This window comes from Podarcis cretensis, assembly GCF_951804945.1.
Source record: "Podarcis cretensis genome assembly, chromosome: 13".
Classification (NCBI taxonomy): Eukaryota; Metazoa; Chordata; class Lepidosauria; order Squamata; family Lacertidae; genus Podarcis; species Podarcis cretensis.
The window spans coordinates 56,810,500-56,833,070 of record NC_137182.1 but is presented as its reverse complement, the minus strand read 5'-3'; the positions used below and the strand labels follow the sequence as shown (position 1 = coordinate 56,833,070).

Here is a 22,571-nt window from a genome sequence, read left to right as displayed (position 1 = left end):
CACTTGAAGCAGACTACACCCCAAGGAACCTCATCTGAGTACAAAGTGATGTCTAGTTCTTCCACCTCTGAGCAACCATCCACAAAACAGCTGGTTTCTCAGTCAACATTGTCTGTCTCCTCCAGTGAGTTGACCTCTGAAATTACAAGCACTACTAGTGAGAGTACAACACCTACTCCTTCCATGACAACTTTTACCTCTCGTTCTGAGGCTTCTGAGACAACTGCACCTACCCTGTCTTCAAGCACAAACACACCTACTGAGCATGTGGAGCAGACTACTCCACAAGGAACCTCATCTGAGTACACAGTGATGTCTAGTTCTTCCACCACTGAGCAACCATCCACAAAACAGCTGTCTTCTCAGTCAACATTGTCTGTCTCCTCCAGTGAGTCGACCTCTGAAACTACTAGCACTACAAGTGAGAGTACAATGCCTATTTCTTCCATGACAACTTTAACTTCTAGTTCTGAGCCTTCTGAGACAACTGCACCTATCCTGTCTTCAAACACCCACCCACCCACTGAGCACGTGAAGCAGACTACCTCAGAAGGGACCTCATCTGAGTACACAGTGATGTCTAGTTCTTCCACCACTGAGCAACCATTCACAAAACAGCTGTCTTCTCAGTCTACGTTGTCCATCACCTCCATTGAGGTGACTTCTGAAACTACAGCCACAACTAGTGAGACCACAACATCTTCTTCATCCATCATCCCTTTTACTTCCAGTTCTGAGCATTCTGAGACAACTGCAGCCATCCTATCTGCTAGCACCAACACCACCCGTACACCACTGCTTACAACTTCCACAGTCTATCATGGATCTGCTAGCACAGAAATTTCCACTAGTGGAACATCTCATTCATCGACATCCCTTGAAACAAGTGGAGAGACTTTCACCACTATTATAGCTCAAAGCACTTCCAATATAACATTATCATCTGCATCCATCGCTGAGTCCATAACCACACACCCTACTACTAGCATATCAGAAATGACCCCAACACTGTTGCCCACTACATTAACGCCTTTTGCTTATACTACTACAAATATAGCGACTGCTGAGGCATCTTCACCTTTCACCACTATTCATGGACACACATCGATTAATTCACAGCTTACAAGTTCATCTGGTAAGTATCTGTGTAATCATATGGAAATGATGTTTATCTCACAGTACAGTATTCCAGTGCTTAACACTTTACACATGCTGTCCATACTGGGCCAACTACAAAGTTATTGTATTAATTTAAAAGGCCTTTAACAGCTTGAGTCTAGGATATCTTCAATACTGTTTGATGCGTTATATTCCTGATAGATCATTCCCGTCTTTGTGGGAGTGGCTCTAAGTGGTTCCCCATGACGCAGGGACACAGGTCACCCCGCAATGAGCTGTGTGTTCAGAATTGTGGCCCAATTCTATGGAACTCCCTTTTGGCTGACACCTCTTCTTGACTGAACTTCAGGCACCCATGAAGGCTTTGTTGTTTTCAGCAAGCAGTTTAGGCAACACTTTTTGGTTTTCTGATGCAATCTAATTGATTCTATCATTTGTATTTCTCTTGAACCCTCACTGGACACTTCTTAGAAATCATCGCTTTAAGTGGTACAGCAATTAATTGTTGGATCCTGATATATACGAGGGCTCTTTTGTTGGCTCATTCTTAAATATTGTTAATATTCTGTTCTTTTTCTCTTCCTCAGCTTCTTCCACCACAGTTGTCCCTCTCGGATGCCTTAATGGAGGAAAGCTTGACGAAGGTCATTGTCACTGCCCATCTCCCTATACTGGGCAGCGATGTGAAGAGGCAAAGAATGAAATCCAAGTGGGTAAGTCTGCGCATTATTAGTACAAGCCTCCTGCCCTCTGTCTCTTCCTTTGAAAACAAAAGCTCAGGTATGTCCGGGTATGTTCCGGTCAGCAAGAGTAAACTAACTACACTGAGCTGATACCCGCACATTACCATGTATTTCACACCCCGTACCAGCGCCCTTTCTCTGCACACTTGGTGTGGATCCATAGGTGATTCATGTTATTACCATGATCTCTGCAATTCTCCTGTGACTCAATGGACACCTGAAGTGCTTCTCCTCAGATCTGAAACTGTGGCTGTACCTTCATGTTTTATGACTCCTGTGCTTTCTGATCACAGTGACTGTTGTGGCCACAATCAATGTCTCTGTAACAGTGAAGAATTGGAAGTTCAGCCCAGAGATGGCGAATTCCAGCTCTTCTGACTTCCAGACATTCGTGAAGATCTTTGTGGAACAGGTGAGGGGTGGTTGGTTGTGCACAGAGAGATGACACCCCGCAAAATACTCACACCCAAACCCAAACCCTATGGCGACTTCTGAGTCCAGGCCCCATTCATACTCCATTCCTCAGCAGTGAAGCTCATTCACAGCAAGTCTGGAAACACAGTCAGGTTTCCCTCATTTGGAATACCTGGATATCCAGCTTCGGAAATGGAGCTATCAGATGAGTATAGAAAGCTGTTTCTGTAATTTGTAGCTCAGAACTGATGGTTCATACCCTAATACACCCATCAGGAACCGTCTTCCTAATTGAAAGACCAGTGTTAAAGTGTCAAAGGTCATCTTCCAGCCTTTATAATCATCCCATCCCTTTGGCCAGGCTGCCTGCTGGGAACTGGAGTCCAAGAACAGCTAGGGGAGGGCCACCGACCAGCCATGCCCAGCACAGGAGATACCCCAAAGGTGTGTTGGAAGGGTGGAGGAGGTAAAGGAGCACAGCAGGATAGAGAGGCCCTACTCAGCACGCAGGAGGGACCCAGAATCTGCTGGGATGGGGGGTTTGATATTTCTCAGATCAACAAACTAGTATCTTATACATGTGGAGTTTTTTGTTGTTTCTGCTGCCGTGGAAATTCCTGCATTGCAGGGATTGGACCAAATGACCCTCAGGTCTCTTCCAGCTCTACAGTTCTATGATTCTAGGACTGCTCACACCCCCCAAAGCCACGCTCTGTCTGAGTAGATACAGAGGGCTGGTGATGCTTGCAGACAGCAGCTGCTCTGCTGCCAATGTGCAGACCCTGCTGTTGATTGGTGCTTCCGACTGTTGCTGTCCATGCAGCTGAGATGAGACCTCTCTCTCCTTGCAGATGAACATCTTCTATGCGGACATTCCTGGGTACACGGGTGTAAAGGTGGTTCGGCTGAGGTGAGTCACAGAAGTGATACAGCTGGGGACCAAGTATGGGAGGGAGGGTGCTGCTTGGTGCCATGCAATTTCCTGGCCCCCCTGCTGTGAGTGGCCACGCCCCTTTAAGCGACAGCCCCCACTACCATCATTGACCTCACATCAGGCTGGCTGAGGGCACCTTTGGGGTTGTGGCTAAGTGATTTCTCTCTCTTCCTTCCTGCTGCCTCTTCTCAGCAATGGTAGTGTTATCGTGGACCACGAGGTGCTCCTGCAGCTTCACTTCTCAGACTTCAATGCTTCCTACGATGCTTCCATGAAGAACCTCACACAGACCTTGCAAAATAATTGCACTTCCAATGACAAAGGTGAGGGGGCGCCTGCCACTTCTCATGGGAAGGTCTGGCTGGCAAGAGGAAGCAGAAGTCATCCAAGGGTTGTGGTTCTGTCCCTCCTTATTTGGGAGCAAATTGCACCAGCATCATAAGTGCATGTACTCCTGAGTCAACATACATAGGATCGGGTTACCAAGGTGGTAGCCAGGAGTCAAGCCTGGGGTTGCCAGTCACACCGGGAGCCCAAAGGGAGGTGATCCAGCTCTCTGCAGAACCTGAGCAGCTCCACTGAGTCCAAGTCACCCTGACTCCCTTGGTCCAAAATAATTACGTTGTTTCACTAGGAACAGAAGCATCCCTTTGAGATTGAGCAAGACAAAACTGTACGAAAGCTTATTGTCCAAAATGGAATGAAGTCAAGGTCTTCCCAGCCTGCAAATTTCACTCCAGAGAAAAACAGGAATCAAGAATAGAATGCACCTCAGTTAGGCCGTATCTGGGGCCACCTAGTGTTATCTATCCATGCTGAGGAGTGAGGGTGCAAACCCTTCTCTGTTACCCCAGCAGCAGTGCTGTAACATCAACTGACCCCCAGCTGATTTTCCCAGGCCCACATGGAGATGAATATCAGCTTGCTTCCTGTCAGAAGAGGTGTGCTTCCTTCAGCCTTGGTGGCAGGGAGTCATGATGGATGCTCCACCTCCACCCCCCCACCCCGATTTCTTCCTTTCAGAAGCCTCACCTTTGCTTTCCCCCTCTCCTTTAGATAAGCTGTGCTTTACTGAAGGAGCATCTCGTGTGACTGCAGTGCCCCTGAGTCCTAAAGGTGAGGACTGGCGTGTGAGAGGGGATTGGTGTGTGGGATATAAATATATAATGATGATGATGATGATGATGATGATCCAGCAGCCAAGCTCCCCTTTTGTTCTCCTAGTCCCATGCATGTGGTGTTGTGAGACACTTGCATTCTTCCTTTGCTGACCCTACTCTCTCCTTTTCCATTCCCAGATCTGTCGGACGAATGCAAGAATGCCTCAGTGGTGGCCCCAAACCTCCAGCCATATTATGTGGCGCGGGTCATCAACAACACACTTCATTGTGTCTCTAATTGCAGTGTTTGGAACCCCCACCCATTACACTGTGTGAATGGAAAGTGCCACATCACCTCAGACGGGCCCAAATGCCAGTGAGTAGCATGCCAGGGGGTGAAGGATGGAGCGGAGACATGGGGTCAACTCTTCACCGTAGGCGGGTCCAATAAGCACTACCAGTGGTGAATTGTTACGTGTGTTTTTAAAAAAATAGTCTAATACAATTTGTTGCCTATCCATTCTAGGGAGATGCCAAGCACAACAAGTGAAACATCCATTTCTACAATTTTGAAAACAACACCTTCTGCTTATACTACTACGAAAATATCCACCACTTCTGAAACTACAACCACAACTAGTGAGACTACAACACCTACTCCATCCACGACCCCTTCTACATCCATTCCGGAGCCTGAAGAGACAACTGCACCCAGCGTATCCTCAAGCAGAAACACATCCACTGAGCACGTGGAGCAGACTACACTACAAGGGACCTCATCTGAGTACACAGTTATGCCTAGTTCTTCCACCACTGAGCAACCATCCACAAAACAGCTTTCTTCTCAGTCAACATTGTCAGTCCCCCCTGGTGAGGTCACTTCTGAAACTACAACCACAACTAGTGAGACTACAACACCTACTCCTACCACAACTAGTGAGACTACAACACCTACTCCATCCACGACCCCTTCTACATCCAGTCCAGAGCCTTCTGGGACAACTGCACCTACCCTGTCTTCAAACACAAACACACCCACTGAGCACGTGGAGCAGACTAGCAGAACCTCATCTGTGTACACAGTGATGTCTAGTTCTTCCACCACTGAGCAACCATCCACAAAACAGCTGTCTTCTCAGTCAACATTGTCTGTCTCCTCCAGTGAGTTGACCTCTGAAACTACTAGCACTACAAGTGAGAGTACAATGCCTACTCCTTCCATGACTCCTTTAACTTCTAGTTCTGAGCCTTCTGAGACAACTGCACCTACCCTGTCTTCAAGAACAAACACACCCACTGAGCATGTGGAGCAGACTACATCCCAAGGAACCTCATCTGAGTACACAGTGATGTCTAGTTCTTCCACCACTGAGCAACCATTCACAAAACAGCTTTCCTCCCAGTCAACATTGTCAGTCCCCTCTGGTGAGGTCACTTCTGAAACTACAACCACAACTAGTGAGACTGCAACACCTACTCCTCCCATGACACCTTTTACATCCAGTCCTGAGCCTTCTGAAACAACATCACCCTTCTTATCTTCAAACACCAACCCACCTACTGAGCACGTGAAGCAGACTACACCCCAAGGAACCTCATCTGAGTCCACAGTGATGTCTAGTTCTTCCACCACTGAGCAACCATCCACAAAACAGCTGGTTTCTCAGTCAACATTGTCTGTCTCCTCAAGTGAGTTGACTTCCGAAACTACTAGCACTACAAGTGGGAGTACAATGCCTACTTCTTCTATGACTCCTTTAACTTCTAGTTCTGAGGCTTCTGAGACAACTGCACCTACCCTGTCTTCAAGCAAAAACACACCTACTGAGCACTTGAAGCAGACTACACCCCAAGGAACCTCATCTGAGTACACAGCGATGTCTAGTTCTTCCACCACTGAGCAACCATCCACAAAACAGCTTTCCTCCCAGTCAACATTGTCAGTCCCCTCTGGTGAGGTCACTTCTGAAACTACAACCACAACTAGTGAGACTGCAACACCTACTTCTTTCATGACTCCTTTAACTTCTAGTTCTGAGCCTTCTGAGACAACTGCACCTCCCCAGTCTTCAAGCACAAACATACCCACTGAGCACGTGGAGCAGACTACACCACAAGCAACCTCATCTGAGTACACCGTGATGTCTAGTTCTTCCACCACTGAGCAACCATCCACAAAACAGCTGTCTTCTCAGTCAACATTGTCTGTCTCCTCCAGTGAGCTGACCTCTGAAACTACTAGCACTACAAGTGAGAGTACAATGCCTACTCCTTCCATGACTCCTTTAACTTCTAGTTCTGAGCCTTCTGAGACAACTGCACCTACCCTGTCTTCAAGAACAAACACACCCACTGAGCACGTGGAGCAGACTACACCACAAGCAACCTCATCTGAGTACACAGTGATGTCTAGTTCTTCCACCACTGAGCAACCATCCACAAAACAGCTGTCTTCTCAGTCAACATTGTCTGTCTCCTCCAGTGAGTTGACCTCTGAAACTACTAGCACTACAAGTGAGAGTACAATGCCTACTTCTTTCATGACTCCTTGTGGTACAGCAGTGGTACAGCAATTAATTGTTGGATCCTGATATATATGAGGGCTCTTTTGTTGGCTCATTCTTAAATATTGTTAATATTCTGTTCTTTTTCTCTTCCTCAGCTTCTTCCACCACAGTTGTCCCTCTCGGATGCCTTAATGGAGGAAAGCTTGACGAAGGTCATTGTCACTGCCCATCTCCCTATACTGGGCAGCGATGTGAAGAGGCAAAGAATGAAATCCAAGTGGGTAAGTCTGCGCATTATTAGTACAAGCCTCCTGCCCTCTGTCTCTTCCTTTGAAAACAAAAGCTCAGGAATGTCCGGGTATGTGTAGTAGTAGTAGTAATAATAATAATAATAATAATAATAATAATAAAAAATTTTATTTATATCCCGCCCTCCCCAGCTGAAGCTGGGCTCAGGGCGGCTAACAACAATCAAAATAATCCAACATTCTAAAAACATTTCATTATAAAAATTAATTAAAATAAAATTGATGGCAACCATTAAGCAAAATTCTGTGCAGATTGCCAGAGGAGGGGGGTCAGGCTGTGCCCTGACCAAAGGCCTGGTGGAACAGCTCTGTCTTGCAGGCCCTGCGGAAAGATGTCAAGTCTCGCAGGGCCCTAGTCTCTTGTGACAGAGCGTTCCACCAGATTGGAGCCGCGGCCGAGAAAGCCCTGGCTCTAGTTGAGGCCAGCCTAACCTCTCTGTGGCCTGGGATCTTCAGGATGTTTTTATTTGCAGACCATAAGTTCCTCTGTGGGGCATACCAGGAGAGGCGGTCCCGTAGGTACGAGGGTCCTAGGCCATATAGGGCTTTAAAGATTAAAACCAGCACCTTATACCAGATCCTGTACTCCACCGGGAGCCAGTGCAGCTGGAAAAGCACCGGATGAATGTGATCTCACAGCGAAGACCCCATAAGGAGTCTCGCCGCGGCATTCTGCGCCCGCTGGAGTTTCTGGGTCAGTCTCAAGGGCAGCCCCACGTAGAGTGAGTTACAATAATCCAGTCTGGAGGTGACCGTCATGTGGATCACAGTGGCTAGGTCAGGGCGAGAGAGGTAAGGAGCCAACTGCTTAGCCTGGCGGAGATGAAAAAATGCTGCCTTTGTTATAGCTGTAATCTGCGCCTCCATAGAGAGGGGGGTATCAAAGATTACACCCAAACTCTTAACAGACGATGCTGGCACTAATTGCACCCCCGCAAGAGATGGGAGTTGCCCCCTCAATCCCATATCGTCCCATCCCAGCCAGAGGACCTCTGTCTTCGAAGGATTTAACTTCAACCGGCTCCCATGTAACCATCCAGCTACAGCTTCCAAGCATCTCATCAGTGTGTCTGGGGCAGAGTCAGGATGGCCATCCATCAACAGATAGAGTTGGGTGTCATCAGCATACTGATGGCAGCCCAGCCCAAAACTCCGGACAAGCTGGGCAAGGGGGTGCATAAAGATGTTAAAAAGCATCGGGGAGAGTATCGCACCCTGGGGCACTCCACACACCAAGGAGTGGCACGATGACAATTCCCCCCCCCCAAGCGCCACCCTCTGCCCCGACCAGAGAGAAACGAGAGCAGCCATTGAAGGACTGTGCCCTGGATCCCCACGTCGGCAAGGCGGTGGTCCAGGAGTTCGTGATCGACCATGTCGAAGGCTGCTGACAGGTCTAGAAGAATCAGTAGCCCCGACCCGCCTCGATCTAGCTGCCTGCGGAGATCATCTGTTAGGGCGACCAGAGCCGTCTCGGTCCCATGACCAGCGCGGAAGCCGGACTGGAATGGATCCAGAGCCGATGTTTCATCCAGAAACCTACCAAGCTGTTCAGCAACCGCTCTCTCAATCACCTTACCCAGGAATGGAAGATTCGAAACCGGGCGGTAATTGGATAGATCTAAGGGATCTAATGAGGTTTTCTTTAAGAGCGGACGCACCACTGCCTCCTTCAGTTCCCCTGGGAATATCCCGGTGCCAAGGGACAAATTGATGATATCCCCCAGGGGGGCCCACACCTCGTCTGGACACGCTCTAATCAGCCAGGACGGGCACGGGTTGAGAGAACAAGTGGTGGGCTTTCCAGCTCGGAGGAGTCTGTCCACATCGGATTGGGATATCCGGTCAAAGTGGTCCAATACTGGACCCGAGGACAGTCGAGGGGCCTCCAGTTCCTTTATTGTATCCAAATAGGCAGGGAGGTCATGGCGGAGCAACAGGACCTTCTCCGCAAAAAAGCCTAGTTAATTTCTAGGTGGGCAACATTTCTGGTCCTGCGGCTTCAAACTTTGTGTTTCGCATTGCTGGGAGTGATCTTGCTTCTTTGAAGACCTGAGTGTTTCTCCGTTGAAGTCTTGAGACACGAGTGCCCAAGCCAGCCTTCCCTAACACTGCGCTCTCCAGACATGGCTCCTCCCATCTGCCTCAGTGAGCGTGGCCAATGGCCAGGGAGGACTTGTGATTGCAGCCCAATGACACCTGAAGGGCACCAAGTTGGGGGACCACTTTGACCTCAAGAATGTCACCTGCCTCAGGACCTGGAGAGTTCCTGTCAGCAAGAGTAGACTACACTGAGCTGATACGCGCACATTACCATGTATTTCATAACCTGTACCAGCACCCTTTCTCTGCACACTTTGGTGTGGATGCAGAAGTGATTCATGTTGTTTCCATGATCACTGTGACTCAATGGACACCTGAAGTGCTTATCCTCACATCTGAAACTGTGGCTGTACCTTCATGTTTAATGACTCCTGTGCTTTCTGATCACAGTGACTGTCGTGGCCACAATCAATGTCTCTGTAACAGTGAAGAATTGGAAGTTCAGCCCAGAGATGGCGAATTCCAGCTCTTCTGACTTCCAGACATTCGTGAAGATCTTTGAGGAACAGGTGAGGGGTGGTTGGTTGTGCACAGAGAGATGACACCCCGCAAAATACTCACACCCAAACCCGAACCCTATGGCGACTTCTGAGTCCAGGCCCCATTCATACTCCATTCCTCAGTGGTGAAGTTCATTCACAGCAAGTCTGGAAACACAGTCAGGTTTCCCTCATTTGGAATACCTGGATATCCAGCTTTGGAAATGGAGCTATCAGATGAGTATAGAAAGCTGTTTCTGTAATTTGTAGCTCAGAACTGATGGTTCATACCCTAATACACCCATCAGGAACCGTCTTCCTAATTGAAAGACCAGTGTTAAAGTGTCAAAGGTCATCTTCCAGCCTTTATAATCATCCCATCCCTTTGGCCAGGCTGCCTGCTGGGAACTGGAGTCCAAGAACAGCTGGGGGAGGGCCACCGACTAGCCATGCCCAGCACAGGAGATACCCCAAAGGTGTGTTGGAAGGGTGGAGGAGGTAAAGGAGCACAGCAGGATAGAGAGGCCCTACTCAGCACACAGGAGGGACCCAGAATCTGCTGGGATGGGGGGTTTGATATTTCTCAGATCAACAAACTAGTATCTTATACATGTGGAGTTTTTTGTTGTTTCTGCTGCCGTGGAAATTCCTGCATTGCAGGGATTGGACCAAATGACCCTCAGGTCTCTTCCAGCTCTACAGTTCTATGATTCTAGGACTGCTCACACCCCCCAAAGCCACGCTCTGTCTGAGTAGATACAGAGGGCTGGTGATGCTTGCAGACAGCAGCTGCTCTGCTGCCAATGTGCAGACCCTGCTGTTGATTGGTGCTTCCGACTGTTGCTGTCCATGCAGCTGAGATGAGACCTCTCTCTCCTTGCAGATGAACATCTTCTATGCGGACATTCCTGGGTACACGGGTGTAAAGGTGGTTCGGCTGAGGTGAGTCACAGAAGTGATACAGCTGGGGACCAAGTATGGGAGGGAGGGTGCTGCTTGGTGCCATGCAATTTCCTGGCCCCCCTGCTGTGAGTGGCCACGCCCCTTTAAGCGACAGCCCCCACTACCATCATTGACCTCACATCAGGCTGGCTGAGGGCACCTTTGGGGTTGTGGCTAAGTGATTTCTCTCTCTTCCTTCCTGCTGCCTCTTCTCAGCAATGGTAGTGTTATCGTGGACCACGAGGTGCTCCTGCAGCTTCACTTCTCAGACTTCAATGCTTCCTACGATGCTTCCATGAAGAACCTCACACAGACCTTGCAAAATAATTGCACTTCCAATGACAAAGGTGAGGGGGCGCCTGCCACTTCTCATGGGAAGGTCTGGCTGGCAAGAGGAAGCAGAAGTCATCCAAGGGTTGTGGTTCTGTCCCTCCTTATTTGGGAGCAAATTGCACCAGCATCATAAGTGCATGTACTCCTGAGTCAACATACATAGGATCGGGTTACCAAGGTGGTAGCCAGGAGTCAAGCCTGGGGTTGCCAGTCACACCGGGAGCCCAAAGGGAGGTGATCCAGCTCTCTGCAGAACCTGAGCAGCTCCACTGAGTCCAAGTCACCCTGACTCCCTTGGTCCAAAATAATTACGTTGTTTCACTAGGAACAGAAGCATCCCTTTGAGATTGAGCAAGACAAAACTGTACGAAAGCTTATTGTCCAAAATGGAATGAAGTCAAGGTCTTCCCAGCCTGCAAATTTCACTCCAGAGAAAAACAGGAATCAAGAATAGAATGCACCTCAGTTAGGCCGTATCTGGGGCCACCTAGTGTTATCTATCCATGCTGAGGAGTGAGGGTGCAAACCCTTCTCTGTTACCCCAGCAGCAGTGCTGTAACATCAACTGACCCCCAGCTGATTTTCCCAGGCCCACATGGAGATGAATATCAGCTTGCTTCCTGTCAGAAGAGGTGTGCTTCCTTCAGCCTTGGTGGCAGGGAGTCATGATGGATGCTCCACCTCCACCCCCCCACCCCGATTTCTTCCTTTCAGAAGCCTCACCTTTGCTTTCCCCCTCTCCTTTAGATAAGCTGTGCTTTACTGAAGGAGCATCTCGTGTGACTGCAGTGCCCCTGAGTCCTAAAGGTGAGGACTGGCGTGTGAGAGGGGATTGGTGTGTGGGATATATATAGGTATAGATATAGATGTAGATGATGTAGATGTAGATGTAGATGTAGATGTAGATGTAGATGTAGATGTAGATATAATGATAATGATCCAGCAGCCCAGCTCCCCTTTTGTTCTCCTAGTCCCATGCATGTAGTGTTGTGAGACATTTGCATTCTTCCTTTGCTGACCCTACTCTCTCCTTTTCCATTCCCAGATCTGTCGGACGAATGCAAGAATGCCTCAGTGGTGGCACAAAACCTCCAGCCATATTATGTGGCGCGGGTCATCAACAACACACTTCATTGTGTCTCTAACTGCAGTGCTTGGAACCCCCACCCATTCCACTGTGTGAATGGAAAGTGCCATATCACCTCCGAGGGACCCAAATGCCAGTGAGTAGCATGCCAGGGGGTGAAGGAGGGAGTGGAGACGTGGGGTCAACACTTCCCCATAGGCGGGTCCAATAAGCACTACCAGTGGTGAATAGTTATATGCATTTTTATAAAATAGTCCAATACAATTTGTTGCCTATCCCTTCTAGGGAGACGCCAAGCACAACAAGTAAAACATCCATTTCTACAAATTTGAAAACAACACCATCTACTTATGCAACTTCAACACCTTCTGCTAATGCAACTACAACACCTTCTGCTAATGCAACTACAACACCTTCTGCTTATACTAGTATGAAAATAACCACCACAAAGACATCTTCCCCTTCCACCACTACTCGTGGACACACATCGACTCATTCACAGATTACAAGCTCCTCTGGTAGGTATCTATATATTCAAATGGAAATGATGTTTCTCTCCCAGCACAGTATTCCAGGGCTTAACAGTTTACATGTGCTGTGCATACGTTTCGGTGCCTTAACACAAGTCCAGGATTTCTTCAATACCGTTTGATGCGTTGTTAGATCACTCCCGTCTTTGTAGGAGAGGCTCTAAGTGGTCCCCCATGACTCAGGCACACAGCTCACCCCTCCCCCAGGAGCTGCGTGTTCAGAATTGTGGCCCAATTCTGTGGAACTCCCTCTTGGCTGACACCTCTTCTTGACTGAACTTCAGGCACCCATGAAGGCTTTGTTGTTTTCAGCAAGCAGTTTAAGCAACACTTTTTGATTTTCTGATGAAATCTAATTGATCATTTGTATCGCTCTTGAACCCTCACTGGACACTTCTTGGAAATAATACCATTAAGCGATACAGCATTTAAATGGTTGGATCGTCGTCAACATCATCACCATATATGAGGGCTCCTTTGTAAACTTGTTCTTAAATTTTGGTCATGCTCTGTTGTCTTCCTCTTGCTCAGCTCCTTCCACCACAGCTGTCCCTCTTAAGTGCCTTAATGGAGGAGTCCTTGTTGGGGGTCGTTGTCACTGCCCATCTCCCTATACTGGGCGACGTTGCGAAGAGGCAGAGAATGAAGTCCAAGTGGGTAAGTCTGAGCATTATTAGTACAAGACTCCCTGCTCACTGGTTTTTCCTTTGAAAAGAGTGGGCAGTATCTATGGCTCTGAGGCTCTAGACTTTGTTTTGTGTTGTTGGACGACTCAGTATCATGCAGTGAAATTTTTCATAGGGGAACAGTTAGGGCCAGAGGCCCTAGCTTGTGAGGGGTGGGCCTGGGGGGGTCTATGTCACGCATGTGACATCCTGACACTGCAGACGTGAGCATCACACCTCCCTCCCTAAGACAGGTAGAATCTTCCCAGGCTTTGCCAAGGAGGTGCCAGGGCTCTGATAGGACGCTGGAGCCTCTTGCCTCCGTCCAAAGCCAGGTGGGCTTAGGGAAGATGACAGGATAGATCTTGGACCCATCAGAGCCTTGCACCTCCCTCTCTAAGCTGGGCAGAAGCATCCCGGGCTTTGCAAAGGAGGCTCCAGGGGACCATTTAGGGGACTAGGCTAGCCCCCTTAGTCCAATGACCACCTGCCACTCTTGGGAGTGATCTTGATTCTGTTATGCTGACCATTTTTCCATGGAAGCCTAGGGCCAGGATAGCCTTCCGTAGCCTGGTGCCCTCCAGATGTTGTTCTCTTGGGCTCCCAGCTCCCCCAGTAAACATGGCCAATGGCAGGTGAGGATGAGTAGTTGTGGCCCAACATCTGGAGGACCTTGCCTGCACTCTCACTTTGCAAAGGGAATTCTGTCCATGGTGAGATTTAAAGTTTCTTTCAATACTGAGAAAGAAGGGAAAGGTTTGCAGCCCCCATGGATGTGGGTTGAGATAGAATGGCAGCTTTTCTGGATGCTGATGGCTTGCATATCAACAGTGTGCAAAACTAGTGGCATCATTAGAAGCTGTATACGGTATATAGTTTACTCAGTCAAGTTTGCAAGAAAAGGTGGCCTAGCTCCCTAATCCAAAATGGTGTTTTTGTTCTGTGGCATCTCCCTGTTACCCACAGTTTAAAAAGCTTCCAGTAGCAGCAGGCGGGGGTGTCTGGGGTGTTAAGGGAGGGGTAGTAACTCCACTGAGAGACACGTTATGCTCCTTCTGAGGTAGTTTGTCCACTTTCAGTCTCCACCCTGCACTCAGCTCTCAACTGTGGCTCCTAGAAGCTATCAGCCTGGGACAGCAGCCACAACCCAGAACAGCTTTGACTGGCCGGCTAATCCAAATTACGCTGGCCAATGGGTCTCAAACCCTCAATGAGTTAGGGACTTCCCCTGCATGCAAAGACAGGATCCGGCAGATTGACCAAACAAGAACAACAGCGGGTCCAACGATCGTGAAGGCGGTTTCTGCACGTGATGTAGAGGGAAATGAGGAGCACATGGAGCTCATCAACCTGGGAAGGTAGCTAATCTAGGAGAAGGAAAACTCTGGTCCCAAACCTCTGCTGTCTTGTGGGAGATCTTTGGAAGACGAAAAGGCTGAGGAGTAAACAATACACAAAACCAGAGTGGAGTCCTTAAGACGGTTGGATGGTGCTTGGCAATTGCCAAGCATATTGCTCTGCTTTCCTTTGGACTACATCAGTGAGACGGGGGGCACACGTCTTGTCTTCTGGCCAACCCAGAGCCTCCATACATACTGCCCAGGCTTGCTTTGGTGCTGCTAATCCTGCAACTGCACAGACATCTGACAGGTTCATCCTCACAAGGTGTCTTTTCACCCCAAAGAGACAGGTGTGGTCAATGGGGAGGCACTTCCCAAGTGCTACCTGAGGTGGCAAGCCTATGCAAACTTAACTGGGAGAAGCATCCATCTTGCAGGACTGGGAAGAAGAAAACAATACCCTTGTGGATGGGTTTCTTGATGGGCTACCTAAGTGCTGCAACCCCTTTTGACAAGACCATGATGGGGGGCAGGAGAGACATAAAGGGGGTGGCAGCATTGTGCTCCCTTCACCATGTAACTGGGCTGTTGTGTAGTTGTGGTTGTGAAAAATGCCTGATTTGAAAATTCCAGCCACCCATGGACATGGTTTGATAGAGAACGTTACCTTTTCTGGATGCAGATGACTTCCATACCAACCATGTATAAAACTGGTTGTATCTTTGGGAGGTGTATATACAATCTACTCAGGCTTGTCCACATGCCTAGAAAGCCTGGGTCTGTGGGGTTTTCAGCTTGTCCTGTGCTTACTAGGCATGCTTACTAGGTCTGAGCAGTTCTGCCTTTACTACTCTGTTTTCCCCTGGGAAACCTGCTCTTTGTGGAAAAACCAATTGCCATTTGTTCCTATTCAGCACAAAACTGCTTTCCAAAGGAAAGGAATGTGCAGAGGCAAATGGAAGTGTGGATGAGCCCTCAACTGGTTTGCAAGGAAAGATGGCCAACTTGCTTGATTCAAAATGGTGTGTTGGTTCTGTGCCATCACCCTGACACCTGCAGTTTAAAAAGCTTCTGATACCAGCAGCAGCAGCTGGACAAGAATGTCACCTGCCTCAGGACCTGGAGAGTTCCTGTCAGAAGAGTAGGCTACACTGAGCTGTTACACGCACATTGCAGTGTATTTCACACCTTGCACCAGCACCCTTTCTCTGCACACTTTGGTGTGGATCCATAGGTGATTCATGTTGTTTCCATGGTCACTGTGACTCAATGGACACCTGAAGTGCTTATCCTCATATCTGAAACTGTGGCTGTACCTTCATGTTTAATGACTCCTGTGCTTTCTGATCACAGTGACTGTCGTGGCCACAATCAATGTCTCTGTAACAGTGAAGAATTGGAAGTTCAGTCCAGAGATGGCGATTTACAACTCAACTGCCTTCAAGAGATTCGTGAAGATCTTTGTGGAACAGGTGAGGGGTGGCTGGGAGTGCACAGAGGACGCCCACTCAGGAAAATGATCACTTCCAGGCTGACCTATTGTTACTTTTGAGTCTGGGTCACGTTAACGTGTCATTCCTTTGTGCTAAACTTCATTAACAGAGATTTGTCCGCTTAGCACATCTGGAAACAGTCAGATTTTCTTCCTTTGGAACACCTAGATATCCAGATGTGGAAATGTAGCTATCAGATGAGTATATGCAATATGTAGCTTAGATCTGATGGTCTGCTGTGGAAATGCCTGTATGACAGGGATTGGACCAAATGACCCCCAGGTCCCTTCCAGCTCTACAGTTCTATGATTCTAGGACTGCTCACACCCCCCAAAGCCACGCTCTGTCTGAGTAGATACAGAGGGCTGGTGATGCTTGCAGACAGCAGCTGCTCTGCTGCCAGTGTGCAGACCCTGCTGTTGATTGGTGCTTCTGACTGTTGCTGTCTATGCAGCTGAGATGAGATCTCTCTCCCCTTGCAGATGAACATCTTCTATGCGGACATTCCTGGGTACACAGGTGTAAAGGTGATTCGGCTGAGGTGAGTCACAGAAGTGATACAGCTGGGAACCAAGTATGGGAGGGAGGGGGCTGCTTGGTGCCACGCCTGGCCCCCCTGCTGTGAGTGGCCACGCCCCTTTAAGCGACAGCCCCCACTACCATCATTGACCTCACATCAGGCTGGCTGAGGGCACCTTTGGGGTTGTGGCTAAGTGATTTCTCTCTCTTCCTTCCTGCTGCCTCTTCTCAGCAATGGTAGTGTTATCGTGGACCACGAGGTGCTCCTGCAGCTTCACTTCTCAGACTTCAATGCTTCCTACGATGAATCTGTGAAGGACCTCAAACAGACCCTGGAAAAAAATTACACTTCCAATGACAACGGTGAGGAGGCGCCTGGTGGGAAGCTCTGGCTGGCAGCTGAAGGAGCCAAAAGATGGCATGAATGTTGCAGACTTTAACGCTACATTCCCATCCATCTAATGGAGTAGGAGGAAAGGCTTGTTATTAAACGTCTTCAGATCAGCTGTCATGAGGAAGCAGAAGTCATCCAAGGGTTGTGATCCTGTCCCTCCTTAGTTGGAGCAAATTGCACCAGCATCACAACTGCATGTACCTCTGAGTCAACATGCATCGGATTGGGCTCCCAAGGTGGTAACCCAAAAACCAGCTGTGAGATGGCCGGTGTACCAGCTCTCTGCATAAGTTGAGCAGCTCCACTGAGTCCAAGCCCACCCCCACTCTCCTGAGCCAAACAATTACCGTACGCTGTTTTACTAGGGACAGAGCTACCCCTTTGAAATCATCCAGAGAAAAACAGGCATCAAGAATAGAATGTACTTCATCTGACCATATCTGAGGCTACCTACTGGGATTGTCCTGTATGATGAGGAACAGAGGAACCTTTTCCAAAAGGGAGCCAATCAACGTCTCCCTAGTCTTCCCATTTCACTGCCATATGGAACAGAACAAGTTTCGTCTTTTTATGCCTAATCTGAGGCAACCTGGTGTTATCCATCCATGCTGTGGGGTGAGGGTTCAGACCCATCTCTCTGTTACCAGCAGCTGCCCCTGTAACATCAACCAGCCCCAACTGCTTCACCCTTGCCCACACAGAGATGAGTGTCAGGTTGCTGGCTGGACATATGGCTGAGCACTCTGGTGGCAGGGAGACATGGCTGGTGGGTGGGGGGAACAGGTCCCTCCCCTTGGATGCTCCCCCTCCCCATGATTTCTCCCTTACATAAGCCTCACCTATACTTTCCCCCTCTCCTTCAGATTCACTTTGGTTTACTGGAGAGCGTTATGTGACAGAAGTGCCCCTGAGCCCTGAAGGTGAGGACTGGGGTGTGAGAGGGGGTCGGTGTGTGCTTAACACACTCCTAATGTTGAAGAGTTGCAGTGGGCTGTCTGGATGGAGGCGGTGGAGCTGTATGAGGAAGAAAACATGGCCACCACGTGCAAACAAATGCTATGTACCCCGGTACACCTTGTGGCACCATGGGATGGTACAGATGTTGCCAGAATTATGCATGTGCAGTCACATACGAGATGCACAGAGGCTAATCCTAGGGCCATCAGTCGACATCATAGTTGGTGGGGAAGAAAGTGGGATAAGGAAGAACAAGGGAGGTATTCAGGTATTGAGTCCTTCCTTTCCCTTTCCAGATCTGTCAACGGAATGCAAGAACACCTCTGTTGTGGCAAAAAACATCCAGAAATTTTACGTGGCACGGAACGTCAGTGGCAACCTTCAGTGTGTCTCTAACTGCAGTGTTTGGCACCCCGACCCCTTCAGCTGTCTGAACGGAAACTGCTATGTCACCCCTGAGGGGCCCAGTTGCTAGTGAGTAGCATGCCAGGGGGTGAAGTGGGTGGTGGCAAAGGATCTGGGCCTGTGGAACGGGGGGGGGGGGGGGCGAAATCATGCCCGTAGGCTGTTCCTACCAGCTGTGCTAATAGGAACCATTTAAATGTCATTTTGAAGAAAACAGTGTCATTCATGTGCGTGTCGTCTTTTGTTGCAATTCCTCGTGGGCACCTGTAACCACTGCTCCTGCCTTGGATTAGGGCCCTGGATGCCACCCAGCCCCCCCCCCGAATTGCAGCATCAGAAACACCCTCTGCTCCCCACCCTGTAAAGAACCCAGGCATCCTGGGCCCCATGACCTGCCTCCTTGCCGGTTTTTGACGCTGCCTTTCCTCCCACAGCTGTGAGCAGTCGGACTCCTACTGGTTCGTGGGCCGGCGCTGTGAGCAGGGCATCAGCAAGGTGGGGGTGGCCGTGGGGGTGGCCCTGGGCCTGGCGGTGCTGCTGCTGATCATCCTGGTCTTGGTCGTGCTTCTCTGCTGGAGGCGCTGTTGCCCGAGGGAGAAAGGACACAGGTAGGAGGAGGCCTGGGCACTCAAAGTCCGGTCAGCTCGGTCAGCTCCGCGTCCCGGTCAGTCTCTGTTGTTTTAACTGGCGCTGACTCTGGAAGCTGTCCTTGAAATGGACTGAAGGACAGATCTTTGACCTGATGGCCTCTGTTGGTCTCCCACTTCCAGGCTGACGCACTTGCCTCCCGATGAAGAGAGGTGGTACGAAAATGAGCCCGAGTGGGTGGCCCGTCCTGAAGGCCTCGATCCGAGTGCCCCAGCAATGGAAAGCAGCAGCGCTGCAGCAGGTGGTATGTGGCAGAAGGGCTAGGTCGGGAAGGGGAGGTCTTGGTGGTGGTGTTAAGCCCGGGTTTCCATGGCAGCTGCCAGGCTCCATCCCAGAGGATGCGCCTTGCCTTGCCCTGGAAGGAAGCACCACGGTAATCGGATTACAGGTGGTCTGGGGTTGCAGAAGGGGTTCAAGTTGCACAGAAACATTCCACCCCACATGCAGAAATAAGGAAATGAGAAAGGGAAGGGGAGAGCGACAGGGGAGGTCAAACACAGCCACGTCCCCAAACTGCAACCAGACGGAAGAGCTTTCCATGCCCTACCACCCCACCCTACCCTGATCCAGGAGAAGGAAATAGAAATAAATAAATGAGATGTGGGAGTTCTCATGTTCTCTGGGAGGGAGCGCTAGGCACCTGAGGGGGAGGATGAGTGTCAGCCCTGATTACGGGCTGCATTATCACACCAGGGAAGACCACTTTGCTTGCCAGAGCTTTGAAGATGCGGTTTGTAAAAATAAAGCAGGTTCTAGCTGGCTCTGTAGGTCCCTCCCTTCTTGGAAGAGGTTTGGGTGGAGGGCAAGTGGAGAGGCTGGACTGGGGAGAAGGAAAGCCCTTTTGAAAGAGGGCACCAAATCTTTAAAAATGACTGACATGCTCCCTCCCCCTCCTTCGCCCTTTGCACAGAAGACGACCCTTACAGCAGCATGAGCAGCGAGCAAGACAGCTCCACCGCAGACCAGGGCTCCTTCCAGCCCCGCCTGGACAAAGTGGACACGTCCCTGCCGGTACAAGGAAAGAGGGTGCTTGGGGTGGGGTGCAAGAAAGCACAGCCAGAACAATCTGGGGGCTGCAAGGCCTGTTCCAAGCAAGGACACATAACAAGACTGTGTGCCTTTCAGAAGAAGCAACAGGCAGGGGATTCCGGCGGACACAGGATAGGTTTCTAGGTGGCGTGGGGAAATGGAGTGCGAGAGGTATGCATCTGGTGATATAGGGTCATTCCACAAAATGAAAAGGCAGGAGGTTCAGAATAGAAGACAGGAAGTCTGTCTTCACCTTGGTGGCAAAATCAATGTATGGAACTCCCTGCCACAAGAGGCGGTGGAGGCCGCTGGCTTAGAGGCACAGGTGGGTTGGCCAAATTCCTGGCACTGCAAATATCTCTCACTACTTTGGGTAGTGAAATGTAGCCTCCAGGGTCAGAAGCAGTCTACCGCTGGATGCCAGCTGCTCAGGGCTTTTCTTCTGGGCATCTGGCTGGAATCCGGATGCTGCTGCAGGTGGACTTAGCTCTGACCCAGAGCAGGGCTCTTCCCAAAATGTGCTTGTCTTTCCACTGACCCTGCCTCACTCTTCTGCTTTCTCCTTCTCTCCCTGCGTACTGCGGCTTCAGAGACGGATCGCTCGGCCCCAGTTGAAGCGGCCATGAAGAAGCCTGGAAACGGGGCCACGGGAAGGACGCTGGGTTTGGCCGCACGCTGGATTTGCACAGGATGTGTCCCCAGGGGCCCAGATCCAGGAAGAGGAGCTGCAGTGACTTGCAGGGGGGCTACAGTGCTGCCTTCTTCTTGCTTACTCTTGCACTTTAGGACTGGGGTGCTGCCGCCCCCTTGAACACCAGCGCCTCTCCTTGGTGACATTGATAGGAGGACGTGGAGGAGGAACAGGGCCCCATGGGGGGGGGGGTATTTGGGCTTCTGCCCCTGAGGACTCGCGTTGCCCACCGAGGCTGAACTTGCAGGAGCACATCCCTCAGCAAGGAGCCTTTGACCACTGCCTGGATGCCAAGGCCATCTGGTGCAAGAGGAGGCTGCCTTGCAAGGGTCTTGCGTCATCTCTGCAGGTCGGGGACCACGGCTAGCACTTTTGGAGAAATCGCTTTCTCCCTTTCTGCACCAGCCCACAATCTAATCTCCAGCTCAGTCGGTAGAGCATGAGACTCTTAATCTCTGGGCCAGGGGTTTGAGCCCCACGTTGGGCGAAAGATTCCTGCATTGCAGAGGGTTCGACTAGATGACCCTCATTGTCCCATCCAACTTTGTGGTTCTGTTTGCCCCTCTCTACAGACTGGCTGTGCTCCCCACCCCCCAGGTCAGTCCCAGATACACCTGTAGCAACACTGATTCCCCACGATGCCATGCATCTGTGCCCACAGCAATGCACCCTGGGCGCAAGCGACAGGAAACTGCCCCCCGTTTTTCCTTCCCCTGGGTCGCTCTGGCCCCACAGCCATGGTCTGCCCACGGGGAACTCTTTGGTCACTCGCATCCCCCTCCTCCCATCCAGCCTTTTACTTGATCAAATTTTCAGTGCAATATGGAAGAAAGCACAGTGACCGGTCAGTTGCCAGAGAAATGATATAGGATGATGATGATGATGGATGACGAAGCGGTCAACATTGTGAACGATTCGTTTGGGTGGGAGAGAGAAAATAAAGCAACTGAGGAAAGCGTCCTCCTCCATCTTTTGTGGTGTCAATCAATGGGGCTTGGAGAAGAGAGGCTGGCGGGGGGAGAGTTGTTCCCCCTGGACAATGGTCTCCCTCCACCCCACATAAGAAGGGCCTGCTGGATCAACTCCCTCCTCTTTTGGGGGCCCAATTAGTGCCATTGCCTTCTGTTAAAAGTTTGGGTGTAATCCTTGATGCCTCCCTTTCCATGGAGGCGCAGGTTACGGCAACAGCCAAGGAGACATTTTTCCACCTTTGCCGCCTCAAGCAGTTGGTCCCTTACCTTTCCCGCCCCGCCCTGGCCACAGTGATCCACATGACGGTCACCTCCAGGCTTGACTACTGTAATTCGCTCTACGCGGGGCTGCCCTTGAAGCTATCCCAGAAGCTCCAGCGGGTGCAGAATGCTGCAGCAAGGCTCCTCACGGGGTCTCTGCCATGGGAGCATATTCACCCAGTGCTTTTCCAGCTGCACTGGCTCCCGGTGGAGTACAGGGTCAGATTTAAGGTGCTGCTTTTGACCTTTCAAGCCCTTCACGGCCTAGGACCCTCGTACCTATGGGACCGCCTCCCCCAGTATGCCCCACGGAGAGCCTCAAGGTCCATAAATAGCAGCACCCTAGTGGTCCCGGGCCCTAAGGAAGTTAGATTGGCTTCAACCAGAGCCAGGGCCTTTTCAACACTGGCCCCGGCCTGGTGGAACGCTCTGCCTCATGAGACCAGAGCCCTGCAGGATCTGATTTCTTTCCGCAGGGCCTGGAAGACAGAGTTGTTCCGCCTGGCCTTTGGCTTGGAATCATCTTGATTCCCTCCCCCCCTTTCTTTTTTTCCCTTTCTCCTCCTATGATGAGGCGGCATTTTAATGTTTTAATGTTG

The 22,571-nt window shown here is 50.2% G+C and overlaps 2 protein-coding genes across 2 annotated transcripts; both read left to right on the top strand.

Moving 5' to 3' along the window:
• Positions 1 to 278: 278 nt before the first annotated feature.
• LOC307201677 (uncharacterized protein) lies at positions 279 to 6,348 on the top strand (the record flags this gene model as incomplete). The annotated part of the gene is made up of 9 exons (XM_079950971.1): positions 279 to 1,135; positions 1,707 to 1,832; positions 2,156 to 2,274; positions 3,128 to 3,186; positions 3,403 to 3,533; positions 4,267 to 4,326; positions 4,509 to 4,686; positions 4,837 to 5,392; positions 6,343 to 6,348. The coding sequence occupies exons 1-9, from the start codon at positions 313 to 315 to the stop codon at positions 6,346 to 6,348; spliced, it is 2,058 nt and encodes a 685-aa protein (XP_079807097.1). The 5' UTR covers positions 279 to 312.
• Positions 6,349 to 6,936: 588 nt separating this feature from the next.
• On the top strand, positions 6,937 to 21,700 carry LOC307202168 (uncharacterized protein). The gene is made up of 17 exons (XM_079951911.1): positions 6,937 to 7,098; positions 9,619 to 9,737; positions 10,591 to 10,649; positions 10,866 to 10,996; positions 11,730 to 11,789; positions 12,028 to 12,205; positions 12,355 to 12,587; positions 13,131 to 13,256; positions 15,958 to 16,076; positions 16,580 to 16,638; positions 16,849 to 16,979; positions 17,874 to 17,930; positions 18,264 to 18,441; positions 18,807 to 18,980; positions 19,143 to 19,264; positions 19,934 to 20,031; positions 20,640 to 21,700. The coding sequence occupies exons 2-17, from the start codon at positions 9,681 to 9,683 to the stop codon at positions 20,673 to 20,675; spliced, it is 1,818 nt and encodes a 605-aa protein (XP_079808037.1). The 5' UTR covers positions 6,937 to 7,098; positions 9,619 to 9,680; the 3' UTR covers positions 20,676 to 21,700.
• Positions 21,701 to 22,571: the final 871 nt, after the last annotated feature.